Source organism: Petaurus breviceps, unplaced genomic scaffold (genome assembly GCF_028583685.1).
Source record: "Petaurus breviceps papuanus isolate PSGF00001 unplaced genomic scaffold, PetGlider_PUasm1.0 90865, whole genome shotgun sequence".
Classification (NCBI taxonomy): Eukaryota; Metazoa; Chordata; class Mammalia; order Diprotodontia; family Petauridae; genus Petaurus; species Petaurus breviceps.
The window spans coordinates 12,179,561-12,194,141 of record NW_027187367.1 but is presented as its reverse complement, the minus strand read 5'-3'; the positions used below and the strand labels follow the sequence as shown (position 1 = coordinate 12,194,141).

The window sequence follows — 14,581 nt, the reverse complement described above, 5'->3', positions numbered from 1 at the left end:
TTAAGTAACTTGCTCAAGGTTACACGGCCAGTTATTATTTCTGGGTGTGGTGCTGAGTGTCTGAGCCCGGGATTCGATCTCCAGGTCAGTCTGACACTGGAGCCCGTGCTCTTACTCGCTGTGCTACCTGGCCGCCCCCCAATTGTCTCTTAATCTTTAAATCTAAAAGCCTTTTCTCAACCCACATCCTACTTGACCTTTCTATAGCATTCTTGACCTCTCTAGCCTACCTTGACATTGTTGGTCTCCCTCTCCTCCTTAAAACTCTCTCCTCTCTGGGGGTTTGTGACACTGCCCTCTCTTTGTTCTCCTGCCTGTTTTCTCCTTCTCAGTCTCCTTGGCTGGATCCAAGTCATATCCACTAATTCTGCGTGTGTCCTAAGGTACCTGCTGGTCCTTCTTCTCTCACTTAGTGACCTCATCAGTTATTATATATTAAATACACCATGCCCTAGACTCTCTTTGGATTATTGATTAATTAATTTATTTTTGGTTTTCAACATTCACTTCCATAAGCTTTTGAGTTTTAAATTTTCTCCATCTCCCTCTCCTCCACCCTCCTCAAGATGGCATGCAGTCTGATATAGGCTCTGCATATACATTCTTATTAAGCACATTTTCACATTAGTCATGTTGTAGAGAAGAATTAGAATGAATGGGAGGAACCATGAGAAAGAAGAAACAAAATGAAAGAAAAGGAGAGCATATAGTCTGCTTCATTATGCATTCAGACTCCACAGGTCTTTCCCTGGATGTGGATAGCATTTTCCATTGCTAGTCTTATGGAGTTGTCTTAGGTCCTTGCATTGCTGAGAAAGCCAAGTCTATCAAGGTCAGTCACTGCGCACTGTGGCTGTTACTGTGCATGATGCCTAGCCTCTCTTTTGAATTGGAGTTCCACATCACCAAATACCGATTGGACATTTCTAACTGGATGTCCCATAGGCATCTCAAACTCAGCATGTCCAAATAGAGCTTATTAACCTTTCACCCTAAATTCATCCTTTTTCTGAACTTCTCTATCATTTTTGAAGTCACCACCAGCCTTTATTTTTTTTTTTTAAGCAATTGGGGTTAAGTAACTTGCTCAAGGTTACACGGCCAGTTATTTCTGGGTGTGGTGCTGAGTATCTGAGCCCAGATTCAATCCCAGGTCATCCCAACACTGGAGCTGGTGCTCTTATTTGCTGAACCACATGGCTGCCCCTAAGCAATTGGGGTTAAATAACTTGCTCAAGGTTACACAGCCAGGTGTTTCTGGGTGGGTGCTAAGTGTCTGAGCCCGGATTCAATCCCAGGTCATCCTGACACTGGAGCCAGTGCTCTTATTTTCTGTTCTACCTGGCTGCCCCCACCACCAGCCTTTAAGTCCAAGTTCATAACTTCATTGTCATCCTTAACTCCTCACTCTCTCTCACATAGATAACTTGTTGCTAAATCTTGTCATTTCCATCACCACAAAATCTCTTGCATATATCCCCTTCTTTTCACTCTCACAGCCATCATCATTATAGTCTAGGTACTTATGCCTGCTCCCCTGGATTATTATAAGAGCTTATTATTTGATCTCCCTGCCTCTAATCTGTCTCCTCTCTAATCCACCCTCTGCTTCAGCTGCAAAAATTATTTTCCTGCAACATAAGTCTGACCATGTCGCTTTTCTATTCAATAAACTCTATATTTTCTAGAATTAAATATAAACTCCTTTGTTTGGCATTTTAAAAATCTTCACAAAATGACCTCTACCTACCTTGAGAACCTTCTTAAATTTTGCTGCTGCTCTTTCCCTCTCTCAAGATGGCAGACAGTAAGCCCCCAAAGGAACCAAAGATAAGAAAAGTCAAGAAGGAAAAAGGGAGAACAAAAAGGAAGATGTGGCTGAAAAGGCGGCGAAAAGGCCTTGAACCCAGTCCTGGCCCAAGGGATCGGTAGACACTCCAGGTCTGCAAGGTTTGCAGGTCTGCCCTGGAGAGCCGTGTACAAGGGGAAATACACTGCACCAAAAACCCAGATTGAAAGGAAAAAGAAAGAGAAGGTGCCTGCTACTATCTCAAAGCCAGTTGGTGGTGATAAGAATGGAGGAACCCGGGTGGTAGAGATCTGCAAAATGCTTAGGTATTACCCTACTGAGGATGTGCCTAGAAAGCTGCTAAATCATGGCAAAAAGCCCTTCAGCCAGTATGTGAGGAGACTTGGAGCTAGCATCACCCCAAGCAAAGTTCTGATCCTGCTCACTGGCCACCACAGGTGCAGGTGAGTGGTTTTCCTGAAGCAGCTGGCTAGTGTCTTGGTACTGGGGCCTGGATCTCTGACCATCCACCGTGTTCCTCTGAGAAGGACCCATCAAAAATTTGTCATAGTCACCTCTACCACAGTTAGCCTTTGGGGTATAAAAATTCCAAATCATTTTACTGATGCTTACTTCAAGAAGAAGAGGCTCCGTAAACCTAGACACCAAGAAGGAGAGATTTTTTGACAGAAAAAGAGAAATATGAGATTATGGACCAGTGCAAGGCTGATCAGAAAACAGTAGACTCTCAGATCCTGCCCCAAATCAAGAAAATTCCTCAGCTCCATGGCTACCTACATTCTGTCTTCTCTCTCTCCAACAGAGTTTATCCTCACAAACTTGTGTTTTAAATGCCTTTCAGAGAACTTTTTTTTTTGGAGGGGGGAGGGTAGGGCAATTGGGGTTAAATGACTTGCCCAAGGTCACATGGCTAGTTTTTGTGTTAAGTGTCTGAGGTCGAATTTAAACTCAGGTCCTCCTGACTCCAGGGCTTGGGGCTCTATTCACTGCACCACCTAAAATTTTACATTAATTACTGGTTTACTAATAAATTACTTTTTTTTTGCTTTTATTACAGAGAACTTTTACTAAAATATTTGGAATAGCTTAAAAAAATTGTTGTTCAGCTATGTCCAACCTTTTTTGTGACCCCATCTGGAGTTTTCTTGGCAAAGACACTGGAGTGGTTTGCCATTTCCTTTTACAGCTGATTTTACAGCTGAAGAAACTGAGACAAATAGGGTTAGGTGACTTTCCCAAGGTCACACAGCTAGTAAATGTCTGATGTTAGATCTGAACTCAAGAAGATGAGTCTCCCTGGCTCCAGGCCCAGAATTCTATCCACTGTGCCACCTAGTTGCCCCTTATTCTTTATTCCCCTTGGTATTCCCTACAATCTGGACATGCTGATCTACTTTCTATTCCTCACATGTGACACATCTCTGATTTCTATATCTTTGGCTGTAAAACAATTCCCAGGAGACAATATCCAGAAAGAAGGACAGTAATAACATTCACAGCTTCAGAGTCTATGTATAGATACACAGAGTTTGGGCAATTTATGGAGCAAATCAGAAATTTCAGAACAAAGTAGTAAAACGGGGGTCCTTAGGACATGTGTGAATTTGCCCTCCCTGGTGGAATATTACAAAGCACACACAATTCCAATTCATGGAGCATTGGGGAAGAAAGGAAAGGAAAGGAAGCTTTTATTGTGTATTTACTATGTACTAAGTATTTCATAAATATGATCTCATTTGGTCCTTACAATAACCCTGAGAGGTAGGTGATATTATTATCCCCATTTTACAGGTGAGGAAATGGAGGCAGATAGCAATAAAGTGAATTGCCATATAGCTAGTAAGTGTTTGAGGAAGGATTTGAACTCAGGTTTTCCCTTTGCTCTACCCACTGTGCCCCCCTAGCTGCCTTCTTTCAGCTGTAAGACTGAGAGGCTAGTGCTATGTGGTGACAATGAATTTTCTGGTTGGCTTTGGAATAACTCATGTTGTGACCTTCAAAAGGTGGGAAGGGCTATAAAAGGGCCGATGAAAGAGCAAGAACTGAGTTTGCATAAAACAGATTGTTAAGTCTGTCCTTTGGATCTTTTTCCATTTTTTATTCTGGGATGGCTTTTATTAATATTAAGTACTTGCTTCCTTCCTTTTCTTCCTTCTCCAGTGTTCCATGTATTGGATTAAAACTGGTGAGCAGGATTACTATGAGCTTCCGGATGGAGGAAAGGGCAGTGGATCCTCACCTGGCTACCACATGTCCCACATTGTTTAGGTTTCTGCTGCTTATTTCTTTTCTAATCTTCAGTGAATGAGTGTCCAGAGATGCAATAACTCATGTTGTGACCTTCAAAAGCTGTAAAGAGCTATAAAAGGTCCCCTCAGCAACTGCATTGGGTAGCAGAGACCACTATAGCATCCATAACTGAATCTGATGAGGAATCAGCCTTGAGATGTGACCTGCTTGACCTATCCAAGCTGGCAGCTGAGACATTGCATCCTGGAAAGAGCTAGCCCAGTTGGGTAAGAGACTTCTTCATAGGCGACACTATCTTCTCCCAGGTATATCTGTTACAAGACTCTAACCCTAAATGCCTCTGATTCTAACCCTAACTCTAACCCTAAATGCGTGAAGAATTCCATATCTGGTCTGTGCTACCACCATCATCACTACCACCATTCAAGGTGGTACTAGTTCCTCCCAGGGCCAAAAAAATTTTCAGAACCTTGGGAGGAAAAATCAGCCAGGGTATGCTTGGAATCTGTAATTGTAGGACTTAGCATTTCAGCTGCCATCTCAATCCACTGTTGGGCTGAGTCACGAAGGTTGCTTCACAAGTGTTGGGCTTCGCCAAACTCAGCTACTGCTGCTACCAGATAATTTGGTCTCTGTTACTACTCCAGTTGCTAAGGGGACCTCTTAGATCTTCCAATTACTTGAAGCTCACAAGGTCATAACTTGGTCTCTAGATACTTATTCACTCAAGATCAGAAATACGTAAACAAACAAGAAATAGGCACAATGCACACAGGGACACGTGATGAGGAGATAAGGCAGTTGAAGCTACTGCTTTTCTATCTGCTGGAACTCTTTGCTAAAAGCAAAGTGACTGATCACTGGAGAAGGCTGAGGAAGTGATGAGGGGAACTGCCATTCTGGATTTGATTCTGATGAATGAGGAAGAACTATTGGCTTAAGTAGAAATGACCAGAACCTTGGAAGGAAGTGACCACGCCATCCATGAACTCCCCTAAATTTGGTGAGAGTGGAGAGTAAGGAGAAAAAAATAGTAGGGCCTCATGGCTTAAGATTCTATAAGGAATGTTGATTCCGGAGGTAGGATGCTCTCAACAATGAAATTCTAACTAGGTAGATTATTCTGATAAGGAAGACTTTCTAGAGAGACTGATGGAGACAGTTCAAATAACTTAGACTTTTTAAAGACATGGGCAGAAAATGGGAGCAAGGACAGGGAATATCACATGAATATCACCCCCAAAAAGGCAACTATGTGGCAAATAGGGTAGAGGAAACGGAGGCAAAGTTAAGTGACTTGCCCAGGGTCACACAGCTAGTAAATGTCTGAGGTCGGATATGAATTCAGGTCTTCCTGACTCCAGGCCTGGCTTTCTAGGATGCCACCTAGCTATCCTGATAAAGGAGGAGGGAGCTTTTATAAGCTATGCTGGGAGCTAAAATGAAGGTCAAAGAAGAGATAGTTTGCTGTTCAGGGTAATGGTGATGATGGATGACAGAGAAAAAGCTGAACTACTCAACTCTTTTTTTTCTGCCTAAGAGAATGATCTAAGTGGGAAAGATAGACCAAAAGTAGTTAACAAAATTTGAAACCCAAGATAAGGGAGGCCATGGCAAGCAAGCACCTAATGAGTTTAAGTCCCTAGTCTCAAACAGACTACATTCCTCAGAACTGAGATAATTTGTAGTTCTGATAGCCAAAGCACTATCAAGCAGAGAATGGGATGGGTGCCATAGGACTAGAGACAAGAAAGTCTTGTCCAGATTATAAAGAAAGGGGAAAAAAAGATAGATTCTTCAAACTTGCAGGCTAGTAAACTTGAATAATTCTAGAGCTTATTTTTATTTTTTTGTTTTTTTGTAGTATAAAGGCAGGGCAATTGGGGTTAGGTGACTTTTGCCAAAGGTCACACAGCTAGTAAGTGTATTAAGTGTCTAAGGCAGGATTTGAACTCAGGTCCTCCTGATTCCAGGGCCCGTGCTCTATTCACTGCACCATCTAGGGGCCCCTAGAACGCATTTTTAAAGGAGTTTCTGAATAACTTAAGAAGAGAAGCTGTGATCACTAAATATGCTCCACTCTGCTAGTGTTTACACTAGTACTAGATTTGTATATAGCTGCTTTTCTCATTGATCTGTATATACATATGGGAGAGTATACCCTACTTTTAGAGGGAGGTGAGAATATTTTGCTACTACTGTTCTAACTGTTTTTTTGTTTGTTGTTCAGTCGTATCCGACTCTTTGTGATCCCATTTGTAGTTTTCTTGGCAAAGATACTGGAATGGTTTGCCATTTCCTTCTCTACCTCATTTTACAGATGAGGAAACTGAGGCAAACAGGATAACTGACTTGCCCAGAGTCACACGGCTAGTGTTTATGGAGCTAGATTTGAACTCATGAAGATGAGTCATTGATTCCAAGTGCAATGTTTTATCCACTGCAACACCCAGATACTTGTTCTCATACCTTTTTAGTTTTTGGTTTGAGCTAATTGTGTCTACTGGTGGATAATTAAACCAGTCAGGGCTTAGCTTTAAGTGAACAGATCCAGTGAATACATTGCACCTGAGCTAGTATCCCCATAGTGTCAGCTCAGTAGCATAATAGAGCACTGACTGGGAACCCATTCGTCTTCCTGAGTTCAAATCTGGCCTCAGACACTTACAAGCTGTGTGACCCTGGGCAAGTCACTTCACTCAGTTTCCTCATCAGCAAAATCAGCTGGAGAATGAAATGGCAAACCATTCCTGTATCTTTATCAAGAAAACACCAAATGGGATCAGGAAGAGTCAGACAACTGAAAAATGACCAAAGAACAATACTCCATAGCTGAGTATTACAGGGTTCTACCTTTGACTCTGTACTAATAAACATTTTTTTTATCAATAAATTGGGTGAAAGCATAGATGGCATTCCATAGTTAATGCAGGTGACAAGTCAGAATTTGAACCCAGGTGTTTTGTAATTCCTTTGCTCCTTCCATAGAATATTACCACTCTTTTCCTTTGGGAAACTTGTCCTCCATGTTTGTCTAGGGCTGGGATAGACAAGGAGCCCAAGAAGCTAAGTGGGATTAATCACTTTCTGCTCCCAAATCACACACCTTCCTCACTACCTTTAAATTCTCTACTCCTGAAGAAGCAAATGCCCCGGAAGGGAGTTGAGAAAATAAATCCTCCCCTTTTTGCAGACATGGAAGACTATGGTTATAGAATGCTGCATGTGCTATCAGACGAAGATGATATTTTGGCTGGTTTTGGTGCACTGGTTTGGGGGTTGTTGGGTTTTTTTGTCTTTCTTTTTTCATTCTTTGTGTGATGCTGCTTCTGTCCCAACTACAGGCATTTTTGCAGCAGGGGAGCCCTGTTCTTCTTGCTGTATATCTGGAGAGATGTGTTCCTCCTGATTGGCTGAAATAATGCTAAGAATAACACTGTGTATCAGTGGTGAGGGGCTTGCTTGAGTTGATTCCAAAAACTCTTTAGGGACACATGGCAAAAAGACCTGTTGGAAGGTTGTGTGTATGTCTGTGTGTGTGTGTGTGTGTGTGTGTGTGTGTGTGTGTGTGAGAGAGAGAGAGAGAGAGAGAGAGAGAGAGAGAGAGAGAGAGAGAGTTGAATGGTAGGTTGGAGTTCTGATCCAAGTACATGCATTAGAATTGATTCCATCATGTTCCTTGATCTCCAGGGAGACTATGGGGAGTGGATCTCTCCTTGGTGATATCACCTTCTTTCTCCTGGTTTGAGCTGAGATCTTATCTCAATCCCAGTAGAAGATCTCATTATCCCTTTTGTAAATTCTCTGATATATTCTAATCTGTGGAATGTCTCTGGATATCTTCTATTTACTGTTTTGCTTAAATATTATTACTTATTATTTCTATGGTCCTTTGTATAACCATTGTTTGGCGGGAAGGGGGCTAAACTAGCAAGTTGTAAGCGAGGGGCTGCCCTACCCCCTTGAGAGTGATCAGAAAAGCCACTTTTATTCTGAACCTATTGTACCTCCTAGACTGGAGATTTGGCAGGTGGCAGATATATCTAGTCTGATCTCCCTCTTGAGACTAAAGGACAGATTGCCCAGCTTCAGGAGGCCCTGGACTTTGCCTGCTCACCTGCCCCTCCCCCCACTTAGGCTGCTGAAAGGGCCAGGACAACCTTTCTCCTACTCCCCACAAAAGAGGAAAGACCAGGTGGGCTTCAATCAGATTTCAGATCATACCTATCCATGTTACCCACAAGCCACATCGACATATTTAGTCCACTCCACTCCCATGCATCTAACATTTGTTACCCAGTAGTACAGCCTACTGGGTAGGGGAGAAGGGAAGGGCATATTTTGGAGGAAAAAAAAGATATAGTAATAGAAGATATCAATACAATAAATAGAGCAGAGGGGCCAGAGAGAATCTCACCTTCATCCCAGCCACATCTATTCGTGTCCTCACCTGGAACTGAGCCCCAACCTGAATCACCTTAGGCACACAGTACAGCAGCATATTGTTGAACTGATGGAGGAAAGCACATATGGTCACCCCTCAAATAATAGCGGCCAACGTGAACATAACACTTTAAAGGTTTGCATACGTTATCTCATTTGAGCCTCAAGGTAGCCAAATAACATGGGTAGCATGTGCATATATCATATACACATATACACATACATATATACATGCATACACACACACATATGCTTTAAACATTTGGATCTGTGATTTCACCAGTGCAGGGAACTTCTAATACAGAAATCCCTTCTCCAAATGCAAATCATGCAAATGTTTTGCAATTTATAGTTTTAAAAGGGGGGAGGGGAGGTTAGCAGCTTGGGAAGTTAAGATATTTGCCCAGGGTCACACAGTCAGTATATGTCAAAGATAAGACTCGAACCCAGGCGTTCCTCACTCCAAAGCCAGCTATCTAGCCACTGTCTAGACACTAGGCAGTGTCTCTCAGTGCAGGCATTAATAGTTCTCCTTTACAGATGAGGGGGCAGCTGAGTGGCACAGTGGATAGAGTGCCAGCTCTGGTCAGGAGAACCTGAGTTCAAATCTGGCCTCAGAGACGTATTAGCTGTATGGCCCTGGGCAAATCACTCTGTTAAACTGTCTGCCTCAGTTTCCCCATCTGCAAAATGAGTTGGAGAAGGAAATGGAAAGTCACTCCAGTATCTCTGCCAAGAAAACCCCAAATGGGGTCACAAGGAGTCAGACACAACTGAAATGACTCAAGTCACTCAGCCCTTTACAGATGAGGAAAACAAGGCCCAGAGAATTTAAGTGACTTCTTCAAGGGCTCATACTGAGCAGTAGTAATCACAGTAACTGTCACTTACATGGTACTCGAAGGTTTACAAAGCATTTTACATATTATCTCATATGAGCCTCACCACAACCATGGGAGAGAGGTGTTCTTATTATCATCATCTCCATTTTACAGATGAGGAAACTGAGGCAAAAAGGTTGTTAAGTGATTTGCCCAGAGTCACACAGTTGGTATGTGAGGCAGGATTCAAACTCAGGTCTCCCTGACTCTAGGTCTTACACTTAATCCACTTTCCCATTTAGCTGCCCAGTAAGAGACAGAGCCAAGGACTCAAACCCAGGTTAAATTCAAATTCTCGGCTCAGGGCTCATTCCCTGTAGATTGCACCTTGTCCAAGGCTTCTCTCTTGGAATCCAGTAGATTCTCCCCTTGGTCTCCTAGCGCACATGTTCTCATCAAAGGACCACGCATGGGGAGATGGCTATGTCCCTTATAGTTTACATGATGACCAGGATGGAATTTCCCCAAATGTCATTTTGATGTGCCAGGTTTTTCCAATCATAACAAAGAAGTCTGAGCTTCATGATCCAAGACCCCTCTCGATAGGGCCCTAGGGCTGAGAAGTGGACAGATGGCACCCAGAGGGCAGGACTGAGTGTGATGAAGCATCAGAGGGCTAAGGCTAAAAAAATAGATTTACCTGTGCTAATTCTCTCCCCCTGAGGGCATTAGAGGGCCTATGATTAGTCCTAGATGCAGAGATGATGGCCTGCTCTGACCTTCTCATGAATGATACAAAATCAAAGGGACTCCATCAATAGATGTCTCCTCAATCTTGACCCTACCTTCTGGCAGGAACATAGGGAGCCCAGCCTCGACAGATGGTGGGTTTGTCCTGTTCTTCTACAGAGTAACAGAATTGGAAGGAGCTTCATAGGTCACCTAGTCCAGGGATGTGTTGGAGTTGGATCAGTTAGGTTAACTAAGAGCCAATTGTTAAATTTTCCATGTAAGCATTTACACCTCTGAAATCAGCAAAGCTACAAATCAGGGTTTGGTTTATTGCTCCATTTAATCCATAGAATTTAAAAAAGCTTAATCCACAGAACTTTAAAAAATCTTGGACTTAAGAAAATGATGGAGAAAATATCAATAATGCAGAGTAAGTGTGTCTTTCATACATTTTTCTTGATAAGCTGGTTGTTAAACATTTACCAGTACACCTTTGACCTAGTGTAACCTGTACCTGAGCAAAGATATCATAGTATAGTGGCTAGAATGCTGGACTTGGGGTCAGGAAGACCCTTGAAGGCCCACAGCCCTGAGACAAGGAGCCTCACTCCTTTGAGCCCCCCCCTCCTACCAGGAACAAGTAGCGCTCCATGGTGCTACTGTGTCTGAAGGAGATCTTCTGGATGGGGCCTTCCTGGAGCAATTCATTGGAGGGATCCACAATATCGTCCTCAAGGCCCAGACGCTGGTACACATCCCACAGGTTCTGTAGACGCTCCTGGGGAGGGAGAGAGAGAAGGAGAAAAACCGGAACAGGAAGGACATGCAGTACACCCAGCACATTTCGTACCCCTTGCGTCTTAGGGAGAACCTGGATCATAGAGGTCAAGAACTCTCTGACCTCTAGAGCTGGGAACCCCAGGAAACATTCAGACAAGGAAGCTGAACAAGACATTTTGTCTGAAAAGTATGTTTTTAACAAGAAAGTGTAGGTCTAGCTTGGGAAGATTTCCCTGTATGGAGGTAGAATATATCAGATGATATAAGAGAATATGAGTGAACACTCCTTCCATGACTTTGCACAGGCTGTCCCCATGCCCAGGATGCATTCCCTCCTCACCTCCACCTCAGCAAATGAGCTAAACTGAGCTCAAATGGGACCTTGTACGTGAGGCCTTTTCTTTTTTTTTTTTTTTTAAGGTTTATTTTTAAATTATATTTTATTTTTTCAATGAACTCAAACTAATTTTTGGGGCACGTAGATGGTGCAGTGAATAGAGCACTGGCCCTGGAGTCAGGAGGACCTGAGTTCAAATCCGGCCTCAGACACTTAATACTTACTAGCTACGTGACCTTGGGCAAGTCACTTAATTCCAATTGCCCAACCTTCCCTCCTCCAAAAAAACCCCCAAACCCCCAAAAAACTAAACTAATTTTCTCTCCCTCTTCTCCCACAACTGGGGAAAAAAGAAAAGTAAAACTATTGTAACAAAGATACATAGTCAGGCAAAGCAAATTCCTGCCCAGCCATGTCCAAAAAATATAGGACTTATTCTTCATCCTGAGTCCATCATCTCTCTGCCAAGAAGTAAACACTCTGCTTCATCTCTGGCCCTGAGAGGCCTTTCCTGATCCTACCATCTACTTATGTTCCCCACTAGAAATTATTTGTAGTTACTTGTGTGTTTTCAAGTTGTTTCCTCTGACAGAATATAAGCTCCCGAGGACAGGTATTGTCTTGCTTTTACTTTGGTAACCCCAACACCTTGCTTAATCTCTGGCCTATAGTAGGAGCTTAACAAATGCGTGTTCACAAGCTGATTGATAGGGATGAGGGAATGAGGGTGTGCTAGCAGATGACCGGATCTAAGGGACATAGTAGCTCTCAGGAAAAGGGTATAGCAGACCCAGAGTAAATCAGGGATGAGGAAGTCCAGGTATGAGGGAATAGCCACAACACAGGGATATCAGGGACTTTAGGGGAGCAAGGGGCCCTCGTGGGAGGATCAGATGGAATTAGAAACTCCCACCCTGCTGAGAGCTGAGGGGTCCCAGCTCACCATCTCAGTGATGGCTGCGTTAGAATGCTGAGCAGCAGAGAAGATCATGTCCAGAGCTTCTGAAAGAGAGAGTCATAAAGTCACAAAAAGGATGGATGGCGAAAAGACTTGCTTTCTGAAACCTGTGATACTAAGACTGGTGAGGAGGAGGGAAGTGGTTCTGGATTCTCCAAGAGGCTCTATAGAACCAAAATAAAAAGGCAGGTCTGGAACGGGTTATTAGAGGATCAAAAGGAATATTTGGGGCCAGTTCCTAAGCTGGAAGGCTGATGTCAGGAAGGATATCTATCTTTTTTCCCAATTGACTCCTACCCCTCAACTTGTCAGGAGACTCCTGTTAGAGACAAAGCCCTGGGCAGAAGGGTTGAGGAATTTTACACAGGGTGGATATTACCAAAGGTTCACATTGTGTGTGTGGGGAAATACTATTTAATTTAATAATCATTTATTAAGCACCAACTATATACAGAGCCCTTGCTAAACAGCCTTAGTTTAGGATAATTCCTGAATCTTATTCTCTAGGTTTTGATTTCTCACTCCAGGGTAAGCTGGAGTGTGAGCTGGACTGGAAGCTCTTTAAGAGTAGGAACTGAGCCTCATATGCTTTTCTTCTCTCCTAGCAGGGGCTATCTCCAGTGGTCCTGATCTATATATCTTGCTGTAATGGTAATAGTAATTTGAAGATCTTCCCTGTCCCTTAGTAGGCCGAATGTAATCACATGGAAGCTATGGTGGGATGAGTTTGCTGAATGGGTGGAACAGGAAATTAGTCAGAGAAGTTAGAGCAGAGGGAGAGAAAGGACACAGGCAAGCAGATGGCTAGGATTTTGAGTGTTGGTTTGTGGGAATGCTCAAGCAGGAGGAAGGTTTGGGGATGGTGGAGTCCTCTGCAGTGTTATTATGTATAGATTTCTTTGTTGTTATGAATTTGGCTTTCTGGTGTTTGAATAAATGTTTTGGTTCTGTCCTCCATGTGGAATGTCTGTTATATTTTGCAATTCAGACCTATGCTGGCATATTCATAACCACTATTGGTGCTGTGAATACTGCCTTGGTGATACACTTGCCATTGGACCCAGATAGCTCTGGAGGAGAAAGTGAGGCTGGTGACCTTGCACAATCCTCCCTCACTTAAATCCAATTTACTTGCAAATCATGGCATCATCTTCCTGATGTCATGGTCCTCCTCAAGAATGAAAGATAAATAATAACAATAAAAATATCTCTCCTAGTACTTGTACCTGTTTATTGCACATAGTAGGTGCTTGATTCCATTTGATAAATATTACCAGAACATTGAAATAAATAAGACATCTGATTCTTCTTTCACAACACAACTAATGTGGAAATATGTTTAATATGATTGTACATGTATAGCCTATATTATATTGCATTGCCATCTTAGGAGGGGAAGGAGGGGGAAAATTTGAAACTCAAGATCTTATAAAAGTGACTGTTGAAAACTAAAAATAAATTTTTAAAAAATAACTAAGATATAACTTATAGCACATGTAGGGGAATAAAATAAGAATATAACCATAGAACAGGGTATACAAGGTGGGATATGAGAGGGTCCTAAGAGAGGCACAAGCAAAGTGCTACTGATGGGGGCTCAGAACAGGAAATGAGATCAAATGGATATTGAATAACTGACTCAATAAATGAATAAACAGCTCTGTTCATAGCTCTCTGTCCAATCTATCCCTCCCACATCCCCAGAGCTAAGACCTTACTCTGGGCATCCTCCTGGTCCGGGGCCTCAGGGGGCAGCTTCTGCACATACTCCTTCAGCAGCAGCTCATAGCGAGGGATCCTTTGCACTGGTTCCAGCATGTGATGTTGCAGGGTGAGGTTGCCAGAGACCTCGCTGTTCTTGGGGGCAAGAAGGGAAGCAAGGGTGATGGGAGTAGAGGGAGGGTCAGACTGCCCTTAGATGGGGCAGAATGCAGATATTCCAGGCCTGGGGGTGGATCCAGAGGGAAATGGCACAGGATGGGTTAGTGGGAAGATTCAGGAGACCGGGATTCCAGCCTCAACTCTACCCTGAAATTCCTCCTCTGTGAAGGAAAGAGTTGGACAACGTGATCTTTAAGGTCCCTTCCAGGTTCTTTCCAGCTCTAGGATTATATGAATTTGGCCAGAGATAGTCATAGTTTGGGAGGGTAGTGACAGAGTGGGAATGTGATGGGCCAGTACGTGCTGCCCCCATTCACCTGAAAGGGAGAGGTGGGAAATGAAACCAACAGATCAAGGAGAGGCTGGCCATCCAACTGACCAGGCCCCAACTGTGACTCTTGGTTAATGTGTGACATTCGTATGAAAGAACTAAGGTGGGGCGGCTAGGTGGCGCAGTGAGTAAAGCGCCAGCCCCAGAATCAGGAGGACCCGAGTTGGGTTCTGGCCTCAGACACTTAACACACACACACACACACACACACACACACACACACACACACAAACTAGCC

General features: G+C 43.2%; 1 protein-coding gene across 1 annotated transcript in view; it reads right to left on the bottom strand.

Moving 5' to 3' along the window:
* Positions 1 to 14,581, bottom strand: part of FGD2 (FYVE, RhoGEF and PH domain containing 2) — a 48,203-nt gene that overhangs the window by 14,792 nt on the left and 18,830 nt on the right. Inside the window, exons 6-9 of the mRNA XM_069073585.1 lie at positions 13,850 to 13,988; positions 12,117 to 12,175; positions 10,688 to 10,834; positions 8,478 to 8,570 (exon numbers count right to left, since the gene is read on the bottom strand). Of these exons, the coding sequence (XP_068929686.1) occupies positions 8,478 to 8,570; positions 10,688 to 10,834; positions 12,117 to 12,175; positions 13,850 to 13,988 (438 nt within the window). The remainder of the gene's footprint in view (positions 1 to 8,477; positions 8,571 to 10,687; positions 10,835 to 12,116; positions 12,176 to 13,849; positions 13,989 to 14,581) is intronic.